The 26,592-nt window shown below is 44.0% G+C and overlaps 1 protein-coding gene across 9 annotated transcripts in view; it reads right to left on the reverse strand.

Annotated features, from left to right (window-relative positions):
• PPFIBP1 (PPFIA binding protein 1) overlaps positions 1-26,592 on the reverse strand; it is a 73,262-nt gene that overhangs the window by 26,973 nt on the left and 19,697 nt on the right. For 3 of the 9 annotated variants that reach the window (XM_053977469.1, XM_053977468.1, XM_053977470.1), the window contains exons 2-7: positions 20,469-20,629; positions 18,429-18,634; positions 7,620-7,706; positions 6,319-6,432; positions 5,643-5,774; positions 1,033-1,125 (exon numbers count right to left, since the gene is read on the reverse strand). In XM_053977469.1, the coding sequence (XP_053833444.1) occupies positions 1,033-1,125; positions 5,643-5,774; positions 6,319-6,432; positions 7,620-7,706; positions 18,429-18,634; positions 20,469-20,532 (696 nt within the window). In that variant the 5' untranslated portion in view covers positions 20,533-20,629. Of the gene's footprint in view, positions 1-516; positions 610-1,032; positions 1,126-5,642; positions 5,775-6,318; positions 6,433-7,619; positions 7,707-12,795; positions 12,897-18,428; positions 18,635-20,468; positions 20,630-21,962; positions 22,011-26,592 lie in introns of those variants that run through there. The other 6 variants (XM_053977464.1, XM_053977463.1, XM_053977462.1 and 3 more) reach the window with 5 other exon arrangements.

Below are 26,592 nucleotides of genomic sequence, written 5' to 3' on the forward strand. Positions count from 1 at the left end.
CTTTGTCACTTGAGAAGCTGCTGTTATATCCACAGGCAACTAGAGCTGCATGTGGTTGTCAATGTGCATTTCTTTCCCTGAATTAGAAGTATAATATGCAAATTTACATGTGGGAGAGAGGACAGTATAAAAGAATCACTGTTTCCCAGATAGTTTTCATGAATACATTTTCTATAAAAGGGTGATAAAAAGTTCTGTTTGAATAATGGATGTAAGCTACAGATGAGGCAATCTTCCCTTGGAAGGGGGAGTGATTTTAACCCAAGTCGAATGCCATTATGTGTAACCTATGCAAGGTTCAGAGCAGGAAAATCCTCTCCCCTGCAATATAAAAGCTGTTTACAAGGAATAATTACATAAAGAGCTTTCCACATCTAAGGAGGAAGGGCACACTGCATATCGACACACAGCAATTAATGAAGAACAGAGCATGACAGCACAATGCAGGACAGACCAGTAAAGGGTGGGAACATGAAGGATTCAAAACAACCCAGCATTATCCAGAAACTACCACACCTTTAGCATCTGGCTTTTTTGCTCCATCCGCTGCTTTTCATACTGCATCTGACCCACTTTGATTTTCATGCTAGAAAGTTTGGCCATTAAAGACTGGTAACAGAGACAGAGGAGTGAGAGGAAACTAAAGGTAGAAAAGAGACAAGGCTAAATGGCAAAGAGAAGTTAGACACTTAGAGAAACAGGCTGCTAGAAGTACTTAGGTGAATGCTTTCACTTCAGAAGTGGTTTATTTTTAGCACATTTAGGAGAAAATAAATGCTGTTTTTAACAGCTGTGGCATACACCTTACATACTGCAACTAGTATTTCTTGACATACATGCAAAACAATGCTCAAACTGAAAACCACAGCATGAAATTTGGGAATAGCCTCTCCTGCTAAGTGAGAACCATGGAACTCCAGGATCTGAGAGTGCTCAGGATTTTGCAGAGTGCAGGCAAGGATTACGGAAAAGAGTGAATTCCTTAAACCTGATTTACACTTATCTCTGCCTCTTCCCCTCAGCCTCACTTACTTTGGTTGTTTTCAGTTTTTTCTCATACTGGAGTCTCTCATTGTCCATTTCTCCCACCCTCAACCGCAATTCGTTTATTTCCTGGATCAAATCCTGAGTGGAGGGAAAAAGACAACCAGAAACAACAAAGAACTTCAGTAAACAAAACAGAAGGATAGCTATGACTGTAATAACAAGAAAAGCAGGCATAAAAGGAACTCAGTACACAAAACCACACCACCCAAATCCATCACTAGGTCAAGCAACTCAGAACTTCCTTAATATCCAGGGACCGAGTTTCTCAGTTTCTGTGTTACTGCACCGAATGTAAGAGGGTGGAGGACAAAGGGGAACATAAATTGAAGTTATGTTCCCTGTGCTGAGGGCCAGGAAAGGCCTCCTGCTTCTCTGTTCAGTTGTCTGGAGCCCAATACTAAGGATGGGCAATGGAAAACAGTGGCAGACATCCTTCAACACTTAGAAGCCACATCCTCCCCTCTGCTGTCCCTCCTACCCCAGCCTCACCAGCCATCACCTGCTTTTTCAAAATATGAAGTGATGACACTGTAAAACCTGTGTTTCCACCACTTACAATAGCCCTCTCACTGAGGGCTGAACAGAAGAGCCACCACAGGTTTCTACAAGCAAAGGCACCTGTGTTTAAGCATCAATGGCACCACTGCATCTGGGCTTTCCAAATTCAGCCTGGCTTGGAAGAAACTCAGAGCCAGCAAAAATTCACATCAGAGCTCTTTAGGAGACCATCTTGACCTCCTGGCCATCCTGATGGATCCTGCCAGGTTTGGGGGTCACACCTGAGTGTCCCCAGCCCCCTTGGTTAAACAAACCCAGAGTCTGACTTCTCCACCAAGCCTCCTCATCCTCTAGGTCAGAGAATGGTTTGGGTTGGGAGGGGCCTTAAAGCCCATCCAGTTCCACCCCCTGCCATGAGCAGGGACACCTTCCACTATCCCAGGTTGCTCAGAGCCCTGTCCAACCTGGCCTTGGACACATCCAGGGATAGGACAGCCACAGCTTCTCTGAAAAACCTGTGCCAGGACTTCAGCACCCTAAAATAAGGAATTTTTATGGTCCTTATGTTTGCTTTCCTTCCTACATCTGAGGCAAACCCTATCCATGTCAAGCAATGCTGTACATTGAGCTAACTGGTTTTCAGAGCTAACAGTATAATTAATAGAGATTTATATTTATAAATTAACAAGCCAGCAGCTGACATTTAGAGGGTATTCATGGGTCCCTGATAACACCTGTCTTCCAATCCCACACCACACTTCCTAAGCTTACAAGCCTCTCTGGTTGTTATTTTGTGCTTAATGAACCTGATGCTAAGAGAGCAGCATCTGTATTTCTTCAGAAAGATCCAGGTTCAGTTCTCAAAACTATAAGTAAAGTGAAAATACAGAACATTTTAATGCTGTTAGTAATTACTATTTCTAATCTTGACTTTCTAATTCAGGTATACCTGAAATTCCTCAACAATTGATTTGTTTGGGGGTTTTCTCGCCTGCAGCATGATCCAATGTCAAAATATGCTGTGTGGAACTCACTGCTGAAGCTGTTCTCCACATATTTGTCATTTGAACTATGTGACTTTTAAAATACTCAGTGTGACACAGAAAACAGAACAATCTTGCAACCAGATTGGAGGTGATGGTGGATAAATCACAAAGAATTCCCTGTGAGTGAGTCAGTTTTACCCTCTGGCTGCTGCTTCAAAGGCCTAGTCTGGCTATGGACTCCTTCCCAAATAAACTCCCTCACAAGGTATTTTCTTACATAAACTCAGACCACCCATGTTACTCAAGGAAAATAATGCTGGTGTCTGCTGAGAAAGTGGAAATACTGGAATAATTCAAAGAAGAGAACAATTACAAATCTCTATTAAGTACACAATTAGCTTTGAAAAAGCTGTGTGTTTGTGAACATCTAGACAGCAAATCCTAGAGCACAAAGATCTAGTGAGGCATCTGTTTAGACAAAGAATGGGGAATATGAGTAACCAACAAAGCTGGAATGGGAAGTTGCAATGACAGACATAAGTAACAAATGGATAATATGAAGGATTTAATCAGAATGGTAATTCTGTAGGAGACAGTAGCTGCACAAGTTGTCAGACATCAATTTTTTTCTTTTCCCTAAATAAAACCAGAAGCAATATTCATAGTTTTGCTTTCCTAGTCTGGGTATGAATCTTTTTCCATTTCAATCACTCCACATAAATGCCATAATGTGTTTTAGGGTCAAATATTTTAAATATTCATTTAAATACTCAGTTCTTCTAAAATAATTTATAAACAGCAATATAATTAGATCAACACTGAATAAAATACTGCATACTTCTGAATAAGTACTGCCTCCAAAATATCTCTTATAGATTTTGTAAGGGCTGAGACCCTCCAATTAATTAGATATTCATATTTTCACAGAATCAAATGGAAATTAAGATATGATATCCCTTCCAGCATTTAAGCTGAAGTGTTTTGACAGCTATAAAGTGTTGAAATAAAGAAGAAACAATCTAATAATATATATCATACTATTCTGAATTATTCTGGATTTCAAATGGAGGGAGATTATTCTGGATTTCAAATGGAGGGAGAAACATTTTAGTAATAGTTCATTAGTTCTGGCGTAAATATCCTTATATAAACCCATATAGTCCCCAATTACAGTAACTACATTAGTTAATTACAGTAATTAATTTTATTTAAATTTTTTTTTATTTAAATAAAATTTAGGTTATTTTTATCAAAGGCATTTAGTGTATTTCAAAGTATTTCAAAGAGGAAGGACATCATAGAAGATAAGCCTCCTGCACAGAGATTACAGATTTGTAGTTTGTGGTGTACTCCCCACACTGGAACCATTTTTCTGGGAACCTCTAGCTCCTTGTCCACCTTCTTGGTATGCTGAGCTGCGCTATGAAGTTATGGAGAGACTGCAGTTCAGGGGGGAAACAAAGAAAGAGGGAATCCAGGAGGACTCGACAATATTCAGTAAAAATAAGGATAGAAATAGAGAAAGCAAATCACTGAAAGCCCAGTCATGTTTGTTAGCACTTCTGGAAAGCAGAAGAAACCACAGGGTGTTTGCAAATTAAGATACACAGAACCTAGGCCAGAAAGCACCTGCTCCCTGTGGTCATCTGGACCAAGCCTTGCCTCTCCACAGCCATGTACTGCTGCTGCCAGCTCGTTTATCCCTCCTTTAGGCTGCTTAGAGTAACTGTCAGCCCACAGAGAGTTATTTGCTGTGTGCTGTAATTCATGAACGAGCCGAGCTCTGTGTGGGCAGAGTCCCAGGAGAGCTGTGAGAGCAGCCAGCTCTTACACACACCTCCCACGGTTGCAGGAGGCCTCCAGTGATTCCCTCCACCCTTCCCCCTGCCAATTTCTCCAGCAATGCACACACAGAGCTCGTCTGCACTGCAAAATCAGCTGCTTTGAAGGCAGTGCTGTGATCCTGTCACATAACACCTGTTACCAGCTGGAGGGAAAGGTAACAGGAGGCAACAGGAATCCATCCCAGAGCTTGGCAGTGCCCAAGGAAAGGTGCTGCACTGCAGGAATAAACACTGCTATCACTACCTAAAGAATCACTTCCAAACCTGGAAGTGATACAAGTCATTAGTTTTCAACCTGTGGATTTCTTTGGGTGTGCAGATTACTTCAGACAGGCCCAAAAAGCAATCCAAAAGCAAGACTGATTTTGTTTTTCTGCTTGCAATACAAGTGAAGAATGGTGCTTTACTGGAAACTGAGCAGTTGGGAAACCACTGGCAGAGGTGGAAATGGCAATTTTGTGTCCTGTCATGGCAATACGGCTTCTTTCCTTCTAGAAACAAATGACACTTGGATCATCCACAACCATAACAAACACCTGACATTTCAGCTCAGTTGTGAATCCAGAACTGGAAATTTTGTTCTGCTTCATAGGCAGACTCTGAGGTATTTCTGATACAGGCTCTATCATCCTGTAAGGACAGCTAAGCTGATACTTGGGCTTTCCTGGGTTTGCCCACCTGCTTTGAGCCTTTCTGGCTTCCAACATGAGCAAGGTTCAGCTACACAGACCTGCAGCTCAGAGGGAAATGCCTCAGGAGAGCATTGCCAGGGATGGCAGCTCCACCTGGCTCTGTTCCCCCCTGCCTCTGGTTCTGGGCTCCCATAAGGCTGGGATCTGAAGTCAGGCTTCCTAACAGCCCCACAGCGAGTCAGCTCACTCTCTGTTAGCAACCCCAAAAGTTCTGTTACTGTGCAGGGTCTCTGCATATGGGTGCTTTTTGTACTTGCCTCAAACATGCCTTACTCAGAAGGTGACAGTTTTATGCGGGGTCACAAGAGTGCAGTATGTTCATGATTTCATTTAAATCCAACCTAAATCCATCCCTCCTGAGACCTGATAGCCAGAATCAAAAACTGCCTTTGGAAATCTTCCTTAGTAAAACCAAAATTTAACAAAGAGGACACTTTTTACTTTAAAAGGAACATGTTCTAACCTTAAAGATGAGCCCCCTTTCTTGCCTGACAAAAAAGAAAGTAAGTCTCAGAAAACATTCAGGTAATGTGAAGACACAGCTTTCACAATTTATCTTGTTGGGGTTTACTCACCTCTGTGTCTCTGAATCTGTCCTCAAAGTCCAACCTATCCTTCTCTACAGATGTAAGCTTTAATTTCAGAGTGGAAATCTCTGCCATAAGATCCAGCTTCTGAGTTTCAAGGGTTGTTCTACTTAAAAGCTCCTGATTCAAGATAAAGAGGAAGAGAATAAAATTATTTACCCAAGGGGAAGAAACCAGTAATTTATTTTGACAGCTAAAGGTCTCCATCATGGAGAATAGCATCACCCTCATCTTTGCACTATGTGAAGCCCTGAAACACAGCTATTATCCATCTGACAGATTCCAGGCACCTAGGATACATCTGGGATCACAGGGGCACTAGCACGGGCTGGCTGCCAGGACAAGAAAAAAGCCTGTCTGTCACCACAGTGGTTCTGGGCAGCAGGGAGCTGTGAGGGGAATCCACCCATCCTGCCAGAGGCTTTAATCTAAGGCTCTTGGAAGTTCAGTGGGGAAGGACTCAAAGGAGGGCAGAACTGGATTCCTGCAGCATAAAGCAGCACTGACATTAAGTACAGAGACTTGAAAGCCAATGTGGTAGAAAATGATCCCTTAGTTAAGAGACATCAAGGGCTACAACACCTTGGAGGGCACTGCTCTCACCAAAGTTTGTTAAGACAGAAGGAAGACAAGACAGCAAGACAGACATGGAGCTGTGAAATACCTGCTGCAGCATCTCCTCTGTGGCATTCAGCTTCTCTCTGTGCTCCTCCAGGCAGAACTCCAGATCCCGGATCTTTTCTCCTTGGGCCTCCACCTGGTCTGTAAGCACACTTACCTGGACAGCAGGAAAAAAGGCATGCATGTTTAATACCTTGCATTTGTGCCATATGTGTCAGCTGAAGAACTGCAGGTGAGCAACAGTGCTGGTTGGGCCAAAGATTAACTAGGACCATGTAGGGTGGAAGAGGAGGAGGAGGAGCAGAGCTCTGCAGTGGACACACCACTTGGCAAAGGACACAGGAGAGGAGGGAAGGCTCTCACCTCACACTTACTAGAATTTCAGCCAAAGTTCTGGCACATACATTGCAATTCTGCAACTCCCCTCCTCACTGGAGGTTTTCACAAAGGGTGGCTGCTGCATTTTACTACCAATAATTATGACTTTGCTGTGGCAATAAATTAACTCAACCCATTAGCTCCTACCTTAACCACCACATAAACCTCACTGCTTATAATTTATTCTCTTTCCCAAGTGATTGCACACAGTGTATCATAACAAGCACTTTCCCCTTTTCAAAACAATAAAAGCAAAGAAGGTTAAAACACACAGCCAGAGGCTGGGTAAGACCAAGACAACATTTTTAAGACTGCAGACAGATTCCCATTTTGCTGTTTCTGAATGAATTTTTTTCATTTTCAACAGGCTCTTCCTGCAGCACTGCTGGGAAGGAGGGTGAGCTCAGGGCTGGCACAGCTCCTAGGCTGGGTCCACATCAGGGGATGCCACCTGTGCAGTCCAAGGGGTGCCAGGTATTCCTGGCTCCAACAGCAAGAGGAAGCCAGCAGTCAGAGCAGCCAGGGCTGACCCTGTCCAGCCCAGCAGCACGGGAGCAGGACCACCAAGGAGCTGCTTGTCTCCTGCTGGCTGGCCAGTCCTACAGCTTTTGTCACCTTTCCTAAGGACAGGAAAACTGTCTCCTGATGCAGGCATCATGTGAATGGCCCTGGGAAATGGTGATCTTAAGGATACACATGGATGTAAGTAGGTGGCTGCTCTGCAAACCTGCTTTGCTAACCAAATTCAAAGAGAACAGATACACAGACAGAAAGACCTTTAGGTTTTTCCTGCAATCTAAATTCACACCTTTCTCTAATCTGGGTTAATTCTCACATATCAGCAAGCCTTCTGAACACTGTCCAAGACATCACAACTCCAAATAAATTCTTAGAGGTTTTATCACATACTTTCAGACAGTCTCGTGAATGAAAGAGCAGAAAAAAATAATTTGGGTGACAACTCACTTGCAGAACAAGAGATTCCTTATCATTTTCCAGACGAGCCAGCCTTTCTTGATAAACATCTCCATTCCCAGATATGTGTCCATTAGTCTGGAAAAGACAACAAATATTGTATAGTCAGCTGTTGTGCCACAGTGTCATCCAACGCTATCAAAACACTTAATGAGAGCATTTTTAGTCTGCACAGTTTAATAACATGTTTGAAATATTCTCCAGCCCCCTAAGAGTTACAAATCAAGCTGTCAACAAAGGACAAATGACCACCCTTCAGGAGAGAATTCTTCAGGGGCTTAAAGATGAGAAAGGAAGAACCTTCTAGTGACCCAGTTCTGCAAAATTCACTTACTGTGTATTCAGCATTTTGCTAACAAAACTTGGACTCATTGCTACACAATGCTAAGCCATACTTGCAAAGAGACAAACACCCTGAGACATTCAGCAAGTGAAAAAAGCCAAACATGCAATCTACAAAATGTGTATTATGCTTCTTGCAAGTCATACACACAGTTAGAGACATCCTTTTACATCAGGCACATTCTACTGGGTATGGGTGAATGTCTGCACTCTAAACACATCTCTCTGTAAAACTGCCTGAGGCTAGAGAGAAACAAGAATACATATTAATGCTATCAGAGAGTTCAGAGGAATCAGCAACTTTCTTCATAATAACTTCAATGCTCTTGAGCAGTGGGAAGGATTTTGTTCTAACCATATTCAAAGCTGTCTCAAAGCACTTCGTGATCCAGGCCACAGAAAAGGAAGTCTTGCTCCCATCATGGCATAAATCGCTTAGAGGAGTCTGAGAAGCTGCTCTTGAAGCCAGGGTGCTCAGCAGAGACACCCAACAACGCTGAGGGGCCCTGATTTCTTCCTGAATATGTGATGAAAAGAAATTGTGTGACTGATCCTTGTGCTCCCGTGAGCCTGCAGTACACCCTGCCTTGAGAGGCCACCACCACTCAGGAGCTCCAAGCCTCCAGCTCCTGCTTTGGATCTCCCCTGATTACAGAGGATACCTCAGGAAACCTGCTGGCTAAAACTCCTTTTCTAATTTACATGTCTGACCTTGGGTGGTGGGAGAAACTGCCTTGTTTGAGCCGGAAACAATAAAACTCCCTCCAGCATCACTTAAAGATCTGACATAAAGCAAACAGGAGAAGGTGAAAGTGTTTTACCTCACTCCAGTGCTCTCAAGAAATCAGGCTGCATCCTAGCAAGCCTTAAACCACTGAGCAGTACCAAAAGTGTCTCCCAAGCATGAAATTTCACTTGGTGACCATAATATCTCCCCCGAAATTTGCTCCAGCAGACATAGAAAGGATTCTCTCCAGTAATTTGTACCAGTACCTCATCACAATTATCTGAAGTATGACCCTGTATCTGAATTATTTAGCAGCACAATACTAAGACACCTGACCACCCAGACACTAAACCCCAGGGCAAAATTCCTCTAAACTTCTGAGTTTGCCATATCTTCCCCCCTGACCTAGAACTAGAATTTAGCTCACGCCATTCAAGATCAGTGAGATGTTCCATTTTGTAACATTTCAATTTAGGTGAAAGAATTCAAAATGAAATAAACCTTATAGCTGTTCAACCAGTAGATTATGCTTCGGATTTTGTGACCTGAGTTGTTTGTGAAAACACAACTGAGGGTTTTGTCTACTTTTGCTGCTCTGCAGGTCCCTTGACCTTTAAGAGCTCCAGTACACCTCAAGCACTTAGCCTGCATAAGAACAGCATCTGTATTTTGTAATACACAATACATTTATCAGTCTGGTGCATGTGTCTGATGTGGGAAAGTGATATCCATCCCTCACTACAGGCAGCAGAGCTGCAAAGACATGTCTCCATGCTGCTGGGGCTAACATGGAATTCCCTGCCAAAGCACAGCCTTGACTCCCTGCCTCCCAACCACCAGATCAACGCCTGAACCACTGACCGTCCTGATAGCTCCAGTCAGCATAACCAGACACAAATTAACCAAAACCAAAGACTGCAGGAAGAAAATGTGGGGAGGGAAGTCTTGGTTTCACAGCACCATTAAAATGTTTGTGAAAACCAACGAGGTGTGAAAGCAGAACGTTAGTCATTGTGCACAGCATCTTGCCAAGACACCTTTGTTGTTAAACTCTGCTCACATTTCTCAGGAAAAATCCGCTTGGCTCAGCAGATCAGCCTTGGCTTTAAAGTAGGAGTGTTGGGAGAGGGAGAGTTCAGGCTGCAGCTGCATCCTGCCATTAGAAAGAGGTGATGGGAACCCCAAACAGGACAAGTGAAAAGGCTGTTCTCCCACAAAACAAAAATTAGTGCTAATAGAATCAGAGACTCCTTAAGGCTGGAAAATACCTCTAAAATCATCAAACCCAACCATCAACCTAGCACCACCACCATGTTCACCACTAAACCATGTTCTCAAATGCCATATCCACACATTTTTTAAATCCCTCCAGGGAGGGTGACTCCACCACATCCCCAGACAGCCTGTTCCAATGTTTAATAACTCCTTCAGGAAAGAAACTTTTCATAATATCTGACCTAATTCCACCTCTGGCACAACTTGAGGCCATTTCCTCTTATCCTGTCAAACACTTAGGGCAGTTCATCTATTCTTTGGGAGAAACCTTGCAGAGATGTCTTGGTTTTGCAAGCTGAATGTACTGGGTGCAAAGATCTCTTTTCTGGGTATTGCCAGAAATATTTTCTAAAATCTGCATAAAACCAGACCTCCTGTAGCACAACAAACCCAGAAAATTCTGTGTAAAATACAAGAATTGTTTGCTTTTTTTCTGAAGTATTGTAACTTCTGTATAATACCTGTGACTGACTCTTAATTTGAGGTATGAAAAGGCAAGAAAGCCCCTGACTTAGCTTTCAGTGAAGAAAATGATGACAGTTGGAGAATGGATGATAGAGAAAGACCATGGCAGCTATTTCCAAGAGCAGCAGCCCAAGCACTGCTTACAGAGGGGCACAGACCCAGGACCTGCAGGCACTGGACACATGACACCTCGCCAGATCTTTGCTCTGGACTGTCTTCAAAGGCAAAAAGTTGATTCCTGGCATGATATTCTTCCCAGAGAGATGAGGAAGGAAGAGGGGAGATGAAAAATATGAGAAGAACAGAGCAATAATGATAGTGAGCAGGACTGAAGAGAAATGGAGCAGGAATATGTTCAAACACTGGATTTAGGGAAGTAGTGCATCAGGAAATGGGGTGGAGGGAGCCCCAGTGAGAAGGAATGGGCTGCAGGGAGGTCTGAAAAATGCCAGAAGACCTGGTATGTGCAAAATCTGGGTGAGCAACACTCAGTGTGTCCCTCGGGAGCATCTCTCCACCAGGGAATCTGCATCCTCCCCTGAGACTGAGCCCGGCAACTTCTCACCCTGCAGAGCAACAGCTCCGCTTTCAGGAGGGGGAAGGAAAGAAATAAAACAGTAAGAGAAGCAAAAAAGAAAAGCAAATATTTGATTGAACAGCAACTGCAAGCATATTTAGGGCACTTGGTAGTTCTGGATCAAATTTGTATCATTTAAGTCTATAAAGGATTAGCATACTTTACAAGCTGTGTTAAAAAAGGCTTTCCACTTCCTGAAGAAGGCTCTTTTCATCAGTAACTTAAAATTATCTTCAGTTAAGCAGCTAGATTTTGCTTGTGTTTTCAAATGTTAGTTATTAATTGCAAAACACTATATGAGAAGAGAATGCAGATTTACCAATACTGATTTTAATCCTAAAAACAAAAGAACAGTTGTCACAATGCCACAGAGGCTTCACAGAAGTTTGAGGTCAAGCATTTACTTAAAATGCCTTGTAAGATCAGACCCAGTGCACTTATAAACTCTGTAAGATCAATCCACAGCTAATCTGTTTAACATGTGTGTAAAGCTTTGTCTGTAGTCATCTAAGCGTAAAAATCCACGCTGCTCTGGAGGGAATTATTCCTGTAGTAAGTAGAAGCATCACCAAACTTTCACAGCTTGCCTGCCTTCAGTCTTTAATCCCTTTTCCCTGGAAGTGAGTTAGAATTCCAAACCACAGGAACGTTTCTAGTGGCTGCTGGTTTAAACCTAATAATAAAAAAAAATAATTTAAAAAATCAGTTTCCTTCCAGTTGCTAAATTCTCCTTTAAAAATAAAACCTCATTTTTAGCTTACCACAGCTGATACCCTCATTTTCCTTCATTTTCTCTTCTTCTTTGGAGATGAAATAAGCAGCACAAATCACACTGCTCTTGCTGTATGTGCAGTTTGGTCTGTATAGAAGGAGCTGCAACTCCACAGCATCATTTCCCTGTACAGCAGATTGCACTGACTGTTTTGACCACCACCAGTCAAGTCAACAGTTGGGCAAGTGAGCCTTTCCCAACACCTCTTTCCTGGACCATCTGGAGTTAAATTAGAGCTCATCAACATGCTTATGTGGTTCAGATCATTACAATACACATTACCTATGCTCAGTTAAACAAAGCTGCTGCTGTTCTGCTTGTTCCCTCAGCTTTAGAGCCCCTTGCAAGAGGGTTCCTCCAGCCTCAGCTACCTCAGCATCAATTGGTGTGCCTTGGGCAGAGCCTCCGGGTTTCCCAAACCAAGTACCCACTACCTGTGATACAGACCCATGACAGCTTTACTCTCTGTCAGCATCAATCCCATCCCAAATTCACAGTGGTCATACTGTCTAAGCTGGGGTGTAACCAGTTTATGTGGGAGCTCACCTCTGCCCTCCCAAACCAGCCTCTCCTACATTTCCCACTTCCCTGCTTGGAATATTTGCAGCCTGTTCCATATACTCCAGCAGCAGACCTGCTGCTGCTAAGCTTTTCTTGAAGTTTGCAGGTTACTTCCTCCCCAGAGAATAGAAGGAGAAAAATAAAAACAACCACACACCCACTCAAAGCCCCCCAGATTATATTTTAAAAAATAAAAGTGAATTCTGAAAGAAAAGCAGCTGAACACAGCACTTCACTCTGAGGCATTTACCTGAAACATTTTGTAAGCATAAATAACACGCTGCTGAGCAGGGAAGATGCAACCTTTCCACAAAATTCTGCTTCCTCAACAGCAGCCCAGCTGGTGCCTGGTGCAGGAAAAGGATGAGAGGCTCATTCCCAGCGTTGCCCAGCTATGGCTTGTCACTGAGAGAAATGCAGGAGCCAGCACAGGCAGAGATCTCCTTACCTTATTTAGCCAGATGCAGTGCCCGTGAATGTCCCAGCTATACTCCATGCTGGTCATGACTGTTTTCATGCATTCACGGACGCCAGAAGCCGAGGCTGAGGGCTCCGGGCTCCTCGGAGCCGAGGTTAAGTGATAGCAAGTCCCCTTGCTCAGCCGAGGATGGAGGCGAGCGGAGTGGGAGACGTGGGAAGCAGCAGCGCTCCTCAGGCGGAGCAAGCAGCTCGGGGGAATTAACACATCAAAGCCCGGCACAAAACTCTTCCAACCCGGCACACACAGGAGGGGGATGCAGGCAGGGAGGTGCAGAGCAGCCAAAACCTGACCGGGAGCAAGGACAGCCTCACGCAGGTGGCACCCGGCCACCTCCACCCTCGCTCTTGTTACCAGCGCAGCTCCCTCCTCGGACCCTCCCGGAAAGCATCCGACCCAACAGCACAGGAGAAACGAGCAATTCCCACCCCTTCACCTGAGCACAAAGTAAAGAGGAGGGGCTTTCCTAGTAATTGTAAAAGCTGCAGGAACACATGCAATTAATTCACGTTTAGACGCCAAGAAAAAATGGAAGAAATTGACTCAGCTGTCCCAGGTCTCACAAGTGGCTTGTCCCAAGTTTATGTCACACTTCAGAATAATGTAAGAAGCAACAATAACAACGAACCTCTGTCCTCGGGTTCAGGTTTCAATTGACCCACTACCAGCAGCAGCATGACAAATTCTTAGTATTTTTGACCACAGAGCCCAGCTCTGAGAGTCCTGTGATTATCTCAAAACCACTTTTATTATTATAATGAAATGCCTACAACTACCATTGATAGAGAAAAATGTCAAACCCATGAATGCTGAATAACTCTGGAGATATCAGGAGAGCAAAGGATGAGCAGAAGCTGTGCTTTTTAAGCCAAACTGATTCATTCTGGATTGGGAATGGTGGTTTTTGATGGGGTGTTCTTACTGCCAAAGAACTCATCCCCGATACATGAAGATGTGACAGCAAGGCATACCACAAATGAGCCCATACTATCTTCCAGTGTTAAAAATACACCAGTCTGGATGGTCACCTTTAGCAAGAAGCAGGGTCCTGTGTTTCTAGAACTTTGGGAGGTGGATCTCTCAGGGACAGAACGCATTGCCAGCAGGGAGTGGATGATGACAGGGTATCACAAGACTCCTTTCATACTGCAACTCAAGGAGAGATCTCAAACTGTTTGGTGGTAACACCCTGGTGCCACACATTAGCATAGGACCTTTTGATACACAAACTCAACATAAGCAGAAGTTGAATCAAATGACTGCACTGCACACCCACACCAGGATAATCAAACAACAAACTTGAGTTTGAAGACAAGATTTATTTTTTCCCCATGAATTAGAGATGACTTCTGGCTAACCAAACCGCTTCCTCCACTTGGCAATCACCTTCTTGTCCAAATAGGTCAGCATATCTCTGTAAGATTACAAAGCTATGTCTACCAGCAAGGAAAATTCCTCTCTGAAAGCTAATATCCCCTCATATTAACTCTTATTACTCCCAGCTACTGTCTGGAAGAACCAACTTAAAGGAAAAATGTCAAAATCTGAAGCTGGTCTGTGAGGCAGCAGCAACACATTTGATTGCATGAGCCACAATGGATACCTCAGCTGAACCATCATCCTGAGATGAGCTGAAAATATTCTGTGGCTGGACTTGATGATGATGATCTTAAAGGTCTTTTCCAACCTTAATGATTCTATGATTTTATATTATTTAAGAAACCTTTGGAGGCTGTGAAGTTTTGCTTGACTCTATAATCAATTACAGAAATTCACTTATGGAGTAAAAATATAATTAAAATATGCCTTATAACTTATATATATTTAAATTCAGAAAGTCACTTCCAAAGCTGCACTTGCTGTGGGTTTTAAAGAAAAAATATTATGTTATCCTGGCTCTTTCACTTCAGGGGCACATTCTTTAAAGAAGAGAAGGTACACACCAGGAAGACACACACATACACAAGTTCAGATCAGAAGCATGGGGAAAATGGCTCAGAGGTGTGGGAAGGCACTGTCCACCCACTCCTACCCTTCACTCTTCTTTTTAACAAGACACAGTTGGTTTCCTGTTTCTGGGAAAGTAGTTGCATAAGATGTATTTTTAAAAAAAATGCAAAAAATCCCCCAACCACTTTCAAGAAAAGTAATAACCAGAAGGAAAACTGTCTCTTGTTTGTTTCAACTGAAGAAAATCTGGAGCAATGCTCATGGCTGGGAGCAAGGTTTGTGAGAATTACTCTTCAAGAAATGGATCTATCAGCTTTCAGCTGGACACAACAAGGATGCCTTGGTGTTGTAAAATGTAGAGTTTTGTTTAAAATGGTTTTGCTACTGATGCTGATGTTAGAGATTACTCACACACTGCCTGTACTGAAGCGAGAAGCTCCATTTTCAGAGAGTACAGCACATGCCTTATTAAGGTGCACATTGAAATACATCAAACATTTCTGCTGACCAAGAGTATTCTGAAAAAACTCCAGAACTTTGGAATGGCTATGGATTTCAGGCCTGGTTCCTGGTGAAAGCATAGAGTCCAAACATGTTTAAGCTCAGAAAGGTCTCAGTCCTTTCCAGACTTGGAGCAAATGGCCTCGTTTGTAGTTTCACCCACGACATTCACCATTTGCACGTGGAGATGTGAGCAGGGTTTCAGCAGCACACATCAGTTTGAGCTGCAATGACGTGCTACAGTTAAACTGACTTCTTTGTGCAGCAGAGAGTTGCATGTACAACTTCTCCCAGCTCCCCTTGGGGACCACATGATGAATTCTGTTGGAAGAGCTGTGCCAGATGTCCAGGCACTGTACGTGTGCTCTGGTGTCACGTGACCACCTGGCACCCACCCGTTAAAAAACAAAAAGCAGCACGAGGTGTTTTAACCCACTGGCCCTTTTTGCGTGCTTGCACACACACACTGAGAGAAGCAGAAGAGAAGAGGATCAAGGACACATGGCAGCCCATGGCACGACTGAATGCTCTGCCCTATTTTACAGAAACTTTGGGTGACTGCTGTCATCCCCTTTTCCTAATGTGGGCACCAGTGGTTTGGCTGCAGGAGTCAGGAGAAGATTCTTCTCCTGTGACACACTGTCTGGCAGCAGCAAACACTATTTTTGTTTTCCTCTGAGACACTGAGGCTTGCTTACAGCATCACATGGGATGTCACACACCAGTTCCAGCATCCTAGGGGATGCAACTTCATGCACGGAGGATTAAACCAGTTTCAAACAAAGAAAATGTCTGCCCTTGCTCTGTAAGGAGGGGCATAGGTGCAAAAAACCTTCCTGCAAATCATCCAGGCACTTCATGTGACACCTCCCTGCTCAGACAGGGACTGGTGTCACCGGTGACTCCTGCAAATCCTGTAGCTGTAGCACACTGAGTGGAATGTTACGTTTTTCTTACAAGGGGCTTTAAGGGTGACAGAGAATACAGGGTAATAATTTGAGGCAGAATAAGGAGTAATTGAAGCAAAGATGGAATAGCAATTTTCTGCAATCTTTGGTACTCACAACCCCTGCACATCTTTTCCAGTAGTTGGGAGGCACTAAACTGAATGGTACAACAGAGCCCTTCCTCTCCCACTGAGCCCATGGGCGCAATAAAAACCCACTGCTGTCTCACTGCCATTAGGTGATCCACATCCTGTGTGTCTGAAGGGCCCCATTCCAGACCCCACCAGCCAGGCACCCCTGAATCACACATCTGCCACCACAAGGGGCAATGACTGGTCTCCACCTCATTAATCTCAGCAGGCACTGCAGCCTCAGCCATGCTGCTGGGCCCCTTTACTCCAGAATAACCTGCAGGGGATCAGCACCACTAAACATGGCCTACAGATGACTGTGAATACCACAGGAGAGTGCAGTTTCCAGAACTGTCTATTTGGCATATTTTTTATTTATCAAGGCCATAGTTGCATGAAACCTGTTATGTCCACAGAGAGCAGCGAGTAGTTACAGCGATGTTCATGGCTGTACATTACACAGGCAGGGAATGCTGATGTTAGCAGGAACTCTGCCTGTTTTAAAGATCCAACTTCAATGTCACTCCTGTCTCCTCCTCCTGATCTCAGCATTGGCTGCCACACTTTGACAGTGGGGGCGAGATCCAAATCCCACTGGAGGCAGTGGGAGAGCTCCCACGTGCTTCATTAAGGTTCAAGCATTTCCAAATGAGTAGTTCAAAGCAAAGATTTACAAAAAGGAAAAAGAAAGCTCTTCCTTCAGATCTTTCTGCAAGGGCTACAGAAGCAAGTCCCAGGTTCCCATCTGTCCCTGCATTGCTGTGCTCAGCCCCCATGACAGCAGATGGCACAAAGGGCTGCCCAGCGCCAGCCACAGCAAACACAGCCCTGCACCCAGCAGTCCTCTGGGCTGTGACTGTGCACTGAGATCAACCCATTTTTGAGATAAAAATGCTTTCTGCAAGATTAGCCATGACTCCAGGGAGATTTGAGTCCTTCCCAGGGGGTGCAGCGCCCATCCTGGCAAGGGAGCAGGTGATGGTGGCCATCTGTCCCCACAGCAGTGGCACACAGGGCACAAGGAACACAGAGCCACCACAGTCCTGCAGCAGCCCCAGCCTTCACCAGGGCTGGCACCCCAATTTCAGCAGCACAGTGTCACCTTGGCCAACACCTAGTGTGTGACACAGCAGGACCTGGCCACGGCTGCAGGATGGATTTGACAGAATATGTGGAAGTGCCCACCCACTGCTGTCACTGTGACAGCTGTGGTGAGGCTGGCTTAAAAACCAAAGTGTGGCCTCTGGGAGCAACTCCTGACTTCCATTGCTGGAGCTTCCCCAAAACCTGCACACACCCGAACCTCCACAACACAATCTCTGCCACACACCATGAGCACAAAGACTCTTCCTTGGCCTTGCTTGGAAGTCACCAGTCACAGGACATCTGGAGGCAAACCCAGCAGCTTCTTCAAAAATGATGCTGTTTTAATTCACCTTATGGTAAGTACAACATTTTATTTCCCAGTGCAGTCTTTGGGTAACCTACACCAGGATAATAGTTGATTTTTTGGGAAAACCAGGTCTTGGGGAAAGAACTTCCTTCTCAGTTATATTTCTTTATATTTTTAAAGTAAGATGACAAAAACTGGCCAATTCACAAACGCAGAAAATATAAGTTTGGTTTGGTATCCAGATTGAAGGGATGGTGAGCTTACACCACTCCCTTATGTAATAAATCAGGTGAGGAATCTCAGTAATAATACTAATCCCCATAGAAAAAACACTGCCAAAAAAGCTTTTTACTGAAAAGAATCAAAACAACTTCTTTTCCCCCACTTAAGCATCTGATTCTTAAAAAAAATCTTTCCCCATCCCTCTGAGATAAACTGCAGTTACCAAGTATTGTTTGCTCCCTAGATTGAGGCACAGTGGTACATCAAAGACAGCAAAGGCCAACCCACTGCACGAGGCATTTGAGCAACAGCTTTTCCAAGACTCCACAGCAGTATCTCCAAAATAAAATCTCTTCCCTGATACCCACTCTAAGCTTTATAAATAGCTGTGTGAAACAGAGCCAGTTTACCCAACACCCAAAATGAGCCTGGCAGAGGTGAAATAAGGTGAGACTGTACCATTTGACTTTGGAGCCATTCGATGAGAGCCTCTGCTGTGGAGTCTGGGACCTGGCAGCGCAGCCCCTCCCTCTCGTCCGCTTCCATCATCTCCAGCAAGCCCCGCAGGTCCTCCACGAGGTGCAGCGCCCGCAGGCCCCCCATGAATGGGGAGGTGGGGGACTGGCAGTCAAAGATGCCGTTGGAGTACTCCAGTGCCTTGGAACCTGCAGCGAGCAAAATCACATGGGGTCAGGCACAGGACGAGGGCTGGACGCACCCTGAGGCTGGGAAGGGGCGGGGGTTGCTCCCGGCAGGGTTTATCCAAACCAAACTCAGCACTGGTGCTTGGGGAGGGAAGCTCCAGCAGGAACAAGGTGGGCTGGTCCTCAGGGAATGGGAATGCCACAAGCTGCCCATGGGGTTGAGGTGTGGGCTGGGCTCCTGCTCCCCAGGATGAATTCCCAAGGCAGAAGGTGCTGCCAGGGATGGAATATCCTCTGCCAATGCCCTGAGTCACCCTACAGGCACTGTATGATCCAAGTCATATTCCAGTGATGGTGTCCAGAGGAAACCATGCCCTGCATTTTCCATGCAGGAATATGTCATGCTGCTCCAAGGCACTGGAATTTTTTTCAAATAATAAAAAAGATGAAGATAAATTAAAAGACCAAATCGCTTCTTAACGGGAATAAGTTTTAAACCCAGCAATTCAACACAGTAGCACTGACATTTGCATGTTAATAAAGAGAAAAATCTCTCATTTGCATAAAGTCACAGGATGCATATTTGACCTACATTGGAAGTTGCTATATATTAAGTTGGAAAGGAAACTGTCATTTTAGGATTAAGGTTGATGTAAGTCAACCTAACTAATTCCAACTGTAATTCTAGTACACTGATTTGTGACCTTAATTCTGTAATACCTTGGCACAATGAGACGTGTTCATGACAGACCATCATTTGTGCTGTCAACTTCTAGAAACTACAAGGATATGCCATATATGCACTTCCATGAACTTTCATTCACCCCATCTGGCAAGCCATAAAAATCCAAATATTCTGCTAAATTCCCACTGAAAACAATAAGGAGAAAAATAACCTCCCCAGCACATGAGCTGATATCCCTTTGTTATAATATTCCTTTATAGATCTATTCACAGATAGGGATAAATTAAGTCTGTGGTGACTTAAATCTTCCAACATCACATTTTGTTCTTATATTAAACCTCATCCTGCCATAACCAACTTGGGCTCTTGGAAACACAAATACATGATTGGATCCAAATACCAGTTTCTACTTATGGAAATTACTGAAGTCACAGCTTACATGTATTTTTAGAGATCATCATGATCAAACTGAATCCCCTTTACATTTGTTCCTGCTACGTGTCCTTAATATCTTGGCAGAGAAGAGTTATTGTTCAAACAAAGCACACACTGTATGATTATTTTTTCCCTAAGGAAAATTACTTAAGTGGAACTACTAAAAAAATTTATAACTGTGTTGCTATTACTTGCAAGGGCATTTTTGACTGTTGACTTCTTGATCTTTCCCTCCTATTGTTGGGTATTTATATTATTTTCTATCTCACTAGATTCAGCTTAAAAACAGAGGTTGTATTCTTTGTAATGCCTCTCCCTGGGCAACTTACAATTTAGAGGTACTTATAAAAAATCCAGATGTTCAAGGCAGTTCCAAAGTTTAGACCCAAAGCATTCCAATTTTGAAAAGAAAAAAAAAAAGAGAAAGAAAATTAAATTAATGTTTTAACTCTTCTGGCTTGAGGGAAGTTCAGAGTAGCCACTATTGTCCTTGACTCTCCTGGTGCTCCATGCAGGAGCCACTTCCAGCTGCCCTTTGAGAGAGGGTAGGAGAAAACTCAAGTCATGGAGCCTGTGCCATCCCTGCACTCTGGTTATTTGTTAACTCTAAGCTAGAATGGAAGGCACCAAAAGCAATTCCCAGCATATTCCCTTCTCTGTCTGGAACTCTGTCCTCCGGGTGGGAGAAAGGAGGACCCAAAAAAGCAAAAAAAAACACCTGTCCCAGATGTTTACCTGCTATAATGCCATCCATCTGCTCCAGGGCCGCAGCGAGCATGTCACTTGCATCACTCATCATCTTCTCTCTTCGCAGGAACAATCACCAGCTACACCATAAGGAGCAGTAAAACATCAACGGTGTGAGTTGGTCCAGAGCCTCAAATCTGTAATTTAATCTGCAAAAGAGAATTTAATTTCACTGCATGTTCTCTGAATTCAGGCATCACTGCTGTCAGATCAGAAAGAAGACTGGGGCCATTTGCTGGCCACAATAAAACCCAGAGGTATTCATCACAGGACATGGACTGAGATCGAGGAATCAAAGCACCAACCTGATGACCCAGTTTCTAGTGGCCCATGGCCTGCTCTGCCCACAGGTCCATGCCACTGATAGGGCATCCCACAGAACACCTCAGAAATCCCTTAGGGCACTTCCAGGAATCTCACAGAGAAGACACAGGCCTTCTATCACTAAAAGGGAGCTGCAACTCAGCAACAAATCACATCTGTGTCTGCTGTAATTTTCTCCCCAAGAAATAGAAAAAGAGAAGTCTGACCACTTGTCTGAGATTTTTGGATGTCTGACAGTCCAGAAGGTCCTAAAATGGAACTGTTTGCTTACAGGCAGGATCTCTCAGATGCCCACGGCTCGCTGGATGTAGTGTGTGTGCATGGACTATCCCTGCTCTGAGTTTAGCCAATTCACATCGTAACAATGCAAACTGATCTCACTCTCAAACTTCTACAAGCCAGAAGTGGTCCCCAAAGAAGTATTTCCAGCAGGCTGGAAAAGCAAGCCTGCCCAACATGCTGCCTGTAGGTGAGCTAGTAAACCAAAAATCCTGATGGGCTACAAGTTAATTTAAGCAGGTGCTTAGGAACTTGGCTGAAGTGGAGCTGCAGTGGTCAGAGGCATTCCCAATCCCTCCAGCCCACCACAGCAGACACACAAACCACCAACATGGCCCAGATTGCCTTGGCTTTCATCTGATACACATGAGACTGCTTCTGCTATAAATACAGCTAGGGAACAAAGCTAAACAAACACCAGGAAGGAAAACTCGCTTTAACCTTTGCATGCCCTGCCATTTGGTTTTTGTATTAGGCCACACCGCTGCTGACATTTGCCCCATCATGAGCAATTAAGAAAGTCGTTCACTGTATCTCTGGCATAAGTCCTGGAAAAGAGTCTACTAAAAAAACAATCTGACCAAAAATCCCCATTATAAACTGATTTTTCCCTCCTACAAGTCACCTTATTGGTCTGACCCAGCTGGGAGGTGGCTCTTATTGGAGGCTGCCAGCCAGCTTTGCTGAAATGTTATCCTTAAAATGCCAACAAACATTTCATCTTCCACAACAACATTTTTATTACATGAAGTAGGTCCAAACCCTAAGGTAACCTTTGAAAGACAGCACAAAGACTGCTGCGCTTTTGACAAATGCCTGGTTTTATTACGTGGCTGTCAGAGTCAGAAAAACCAAGAGAACTTTAAACAGTCAAAATACCTGTAAGTGAAGATGTTGCAAATCTTAAAAAATGCAGTAGCATCATAACTGAAGACTTTCAGCCTTGAAGGAGGAAGCCCCCAGTTTTAAGCACAATGTAAACATTCAGCTTCAATCAGTATAAGACCTGACAGAATATGCAGATCCTATAAGACAACTGGTTCGGTGCCTCCACATCTGATAAAAATGAGCAGAAAACACAGCTTTTGCACACACATTCACTTGGACAACAATGAAGATAGTCTCTTTTTTTTATCTGCTTAAGATTTCCTGGCTCTGATATCAGGTCTTGCTCAAATATGGGTGTCTATGAAGGCAGAGTGTGAACAATCTGTTGTGGATTTCCCTCCAAGGGCAACGAACACAGGAGAAAGCCCGGGGAATCTACAGCCCCAGGCAAAACACTGATTCCTCACAGCTCTAAGTGGGAAAAGACCAACAGCACAAAGCAACCACAAACCCACAGAAGCCAATCGATGTTTGGCAATCAGAAGTACACATGAGCTTTTCAAAGTGCCTAAACACCTCATGGGGCGAGTGAAGAATACAGAGCTTGGCTCTTCTCAGAGGTGCCCAGTGGCATGGCAGGAGGCAATGGGCACATGGAAAAACACAGGGAAGTTCACCTTAGAATTAAAAAGGGGAGAGGGAAAAAAAAAACCTAAATAAAAATAAACCATTTTAAAAGCTTTTTTACTATGAGGATGGCAAGTAATAGAAAGGGTCACCCTTTTGGGGTCTCCAACCCTGGAGCTACCCACAGCCCAGCTGGACCCTACATGGCACAGCCTGTCCTGGGCATCCCTGCTCTGGGCAGGGGCTGGGCTGGAGACCTCCAGCGCTGCCTTCCCACCTCAGCACTAGCGAGCTCAGTGCAGCTCATGATCAAGCATTAAACACAGTCCTGGAGGCTGGTAGGAAAGGCTATGTAGGCTAAAAACACACAAAGGAATAGAGTGTTCCCTGACCTTATTTGTTCACACCCCTTGCCCTTGATTCCCACCTTGTGGCTAGGAAATGCATATACTGGGGACAAGGAACTGCTAATTTGTATTTGCACAATATAGGCATGGCTCATAGGCACAGAAAAATCACTATCCTTGCACTTCATCCAGGTACAACCACCCCTGATGTTTGCCAAAAGCACTCCTTGCTTTCCTAAATAGGGAGTTTGTCCATGGTTGTCAGAAATCCCTAAGGCAGCCCTACTGATGGGAGCAGAGAGGGGTACCAACAGCATCCAAGAGACTTCCAGGTTACCTGCCTCTGCCTCCAGGGAAAGACATGTCGATTTGTACAGAGCTTCCTCCACTGCTGCTCGCTAAGGAGCTGCACTGCTGAGAGCAGCAGGGAGAAATTGTAAGATAAAACTTACTGAAGCAAGACCCTGCAAACACACAGACCTCCACAAACTCTTCCACCATTCACAGAGCATATGATAGCAGCCTGAGCAAGCCCACAGCTGAGAAACTTGGAGAGGTGAAATCAAAAAGAACAAAAAGCCCCCAAGCTGAACAGCTGGGGATGACGCAATAAAATCCCATTTCCCTGGTTATTTGGTCCTAAAAGTGGCCATTGAAAACTAGCCTGGAACAGCACATCCTGTTCTGGCCACCTTCCCAGCACAGTGCAGCACATCCAGCAGTCAGGAAGTAAAATTGCTGTGACAGAAAAATAATATTGGAAGTATTCTTCCCTAGCAAAAGCATAGAATTATTTTTGGTCTTTGCACAACTATCACCAGCATGCGGGGAGGGGGTGGGCAGAGGGCAAAGAAGACCTCATACACCAGGGGAGCAAAGGACCAAACTGCATGGAATCAGAAAAGACAACAAACCCCAGGAGGAAGGGGTGGAAAGGGGAGGTGCAGAGGGAGCCAAAGACACAAATCAGCAATCAACAGCCCTCTGTGGGCTGCAGGAAAGGGGACAACAATAAAATACCAGCAGATTAATCCCTGTGCCTCCTGAAGGACACCCTCTGACTTCACAAACTTTGAGAGAAGCCTCAGCTGGCCACTGACGCAGCAGAGCTTTTCCAATATGTATGTTCCACTCTTTCCTCTTTATGGCTTTGGTCTAATACAAATAAAACCTAAGAGAAAACTCAAGGCTTTGGGGTTTTTTCCTTGGCAGTGATTAAGGAAAACCACACAGGTAACGTGAACAAAAATCCATCCTGGAGGAGTGCAATGGAGCTCCTTCGGAAAATAATGCATAGCTAATGATGACAAGCAGTTTAAATTTCTTTCATCCACAAAAGCAGGAAGGGGGAAAAGCATAATTTTAACACAGATTGATCTGTGGCATGGCAGATAAATGAGGTGCACACAGGAGACAGAGAGGCAGATGTATGAAATCCAGCCCTGGCATAACGTCACTGACAACACACCTGAGAGGAAAGTACTGACAGTGCCCTGCCTGACAGACAATTTAAAATGAGTTTTCTCTTGCTTTCCAAGAAAATGACAACACTTACCTTCCTGTGTGCACAGCCAGTGCCAGGTGGGGTGTGGGGGGCTGTTTGTACATAGGCAGATCCCCCTTTTAGAGCTCCCAGCTGAATACCCTGTTCATGCTGACAAGAACAAGCACCGCTTCATCAAGCCTGTATTTACAACCCACCATAAAAAAACCAAAAATACAATACAAATGCAGCTCTCTCCACTATAATTTATGATTAATCTTATCACTAGCTGGCATTTCTACCCCATCCCTGGCTGTAACAGAGAAGGCATAATGTGGTCTTACTTGTTTAATGTCCCTTCCTCTGGTTCAAACGCACCAGCCGGTTGCTAGGGCTGTGCTGTTCACTTTTCAGTAGGTGGAGATTTTTTTATTTTTATTTTTGAATGACATACAAACCCTCTGGCTACAGCGCTGGTGAAGACATACTCCAAACGGCTTACAGAGAAAACAAAATGCTGCCCTGCAAACAAACACAAGGAAAGCTGGAAAAAAAAAAAACCAAGGGGCTCTGTGAATGGAACTGCAGTCTATTGGATACAAACAGGAAAGCTGCCTAGAAATGTATTTCAACATCTGATCTTTAATTAAGATGGCAGACTTCAAAAAGAAGGGAAAAAAAAGTGCTTAAGCATTTTACATATGTAGGAAATGGTAGTTTTCCCACCCAGAGGCTGCCTCTTTCCCAGATCAAACAGCACACACAGAGGCATCGAGGGCCAACATCCTTGAGCCCATTTTTTTGTTATTTTGGGGGTGGTCTCATTCTGGATCTCCACCTGCAAAACACACCATGCTTTAAAGCCCAGAGGTTCGCAGAGTTAAAGGAATCAGCTGCCTGCTGGCAGGTCTGAAGGCCCAGAGGACACACCGTGCCCTGGATGTCACCGCTCTGAGGGAGGGAGGGCTGGCCTTTTGCCCCACTCGCCTTCCTCTTTGTGCACATGGGCTGCAAATGCTCAGTGTTGGGAAATAAAGCATCAGCTACAGATTATTTTTATGACATGATGTGGTAAGATGGATGACTTAAGTTTCCCAGCTCTCCCATTCACACATGACACTCCTTAAGCCAGGAAATTTTGATACACAGAAATTAAAAACCTTGATTAAGGCTTGTTTCTGAGGGCTGTGGAGAGTAAAAGAGGACCCCCAAGAGCTGGCTGTCACTCCAGAGCAGCCTACCACAAAAGTAAGATAAAAAAGCTAAGAAGTTGCAGTCATCTTTTCTGGGGAGAGTGGAGGGAAAGGACCTGTTCCACAGCAAAAGACCCTAAATGCTGTCAAAATCCATGTCCTGCATTCTCAGTCCTACATGTACCAGATGACTGCATGAGAGGTCTAAAGCAACTTCTGAATTCATCTCTCTTGCCACACTACACTAAAACAACACATCCTTAGCAATTAACTTTTACAAAATAAAGCTCTATTTCATCAAGACAAATACCATTTCAGACATCTATTTCTGCTTTTTCTGGCAGGCCAGAAGATAAACACAAACACACTGAGACTTATTTACAAAATACATTTCAATCACGATTGCAAACAGTTTCAAATGAATTCAATCCAAATCCCTGGCACAGTTTCTCATGGGATGTTTTGAAGATGCTCAACTACAGTGCCACCAGTCAGTAGCAGTTTAACACTTACTAATGAATATATTTGGGTAATTTACACTTGGAGTCATTAACATTTCTTCTAATGGAAGTGATGACTCCATTTCAATCCTTCCAGGCCTGGAAGAAGAAACAAAAAAAGAAAATGGATGCTAGTTGAATATATTGCTCTGGTGTTTTGAAAGAAAAGAACAAATTAAGTTTAAAAAGTCAAGTTAGGAAATGCTGGAAATACCTCAATGGGAATAATATAGAAAAATATCTTAGTTTGAGGCAAGGATGGGAATCTAGTAAGGTCCCAGATATGCTTTTGGCCAAGTAATTGAGACATTGTCCCCCTTACCCAAGGTCATCATGTGGAGCCAGGTGTATCCATAACATCATTATGGATAAAAAACAACCCAAATGTTGGCAAAGGCTTACTTTAAACTGATAATGTCTATTTATTTTTATAACTAAAATTATTTTTGAATTTGCTGAGCTGTAGTCAATGACATCAAAGCAATACTGCTCTCCTATTACGCAGGACTGCAAACAAAGCAACAAATGTCC

The sequence above is a fragment of the Vidua macroura genome, chromosome 5 (assembly GCF_024509145.1).
Source record: "Vidua macroura isolate BioBank_ID:100142 chromosome 5, ASM2450914v1, whole genome shotgun sequence".
Lineage (NCBI taxonomy): Eukaryota > Metazoa > Chordata > Aves > Passeriformes > Viduidae > Vidua > Vidua macroura.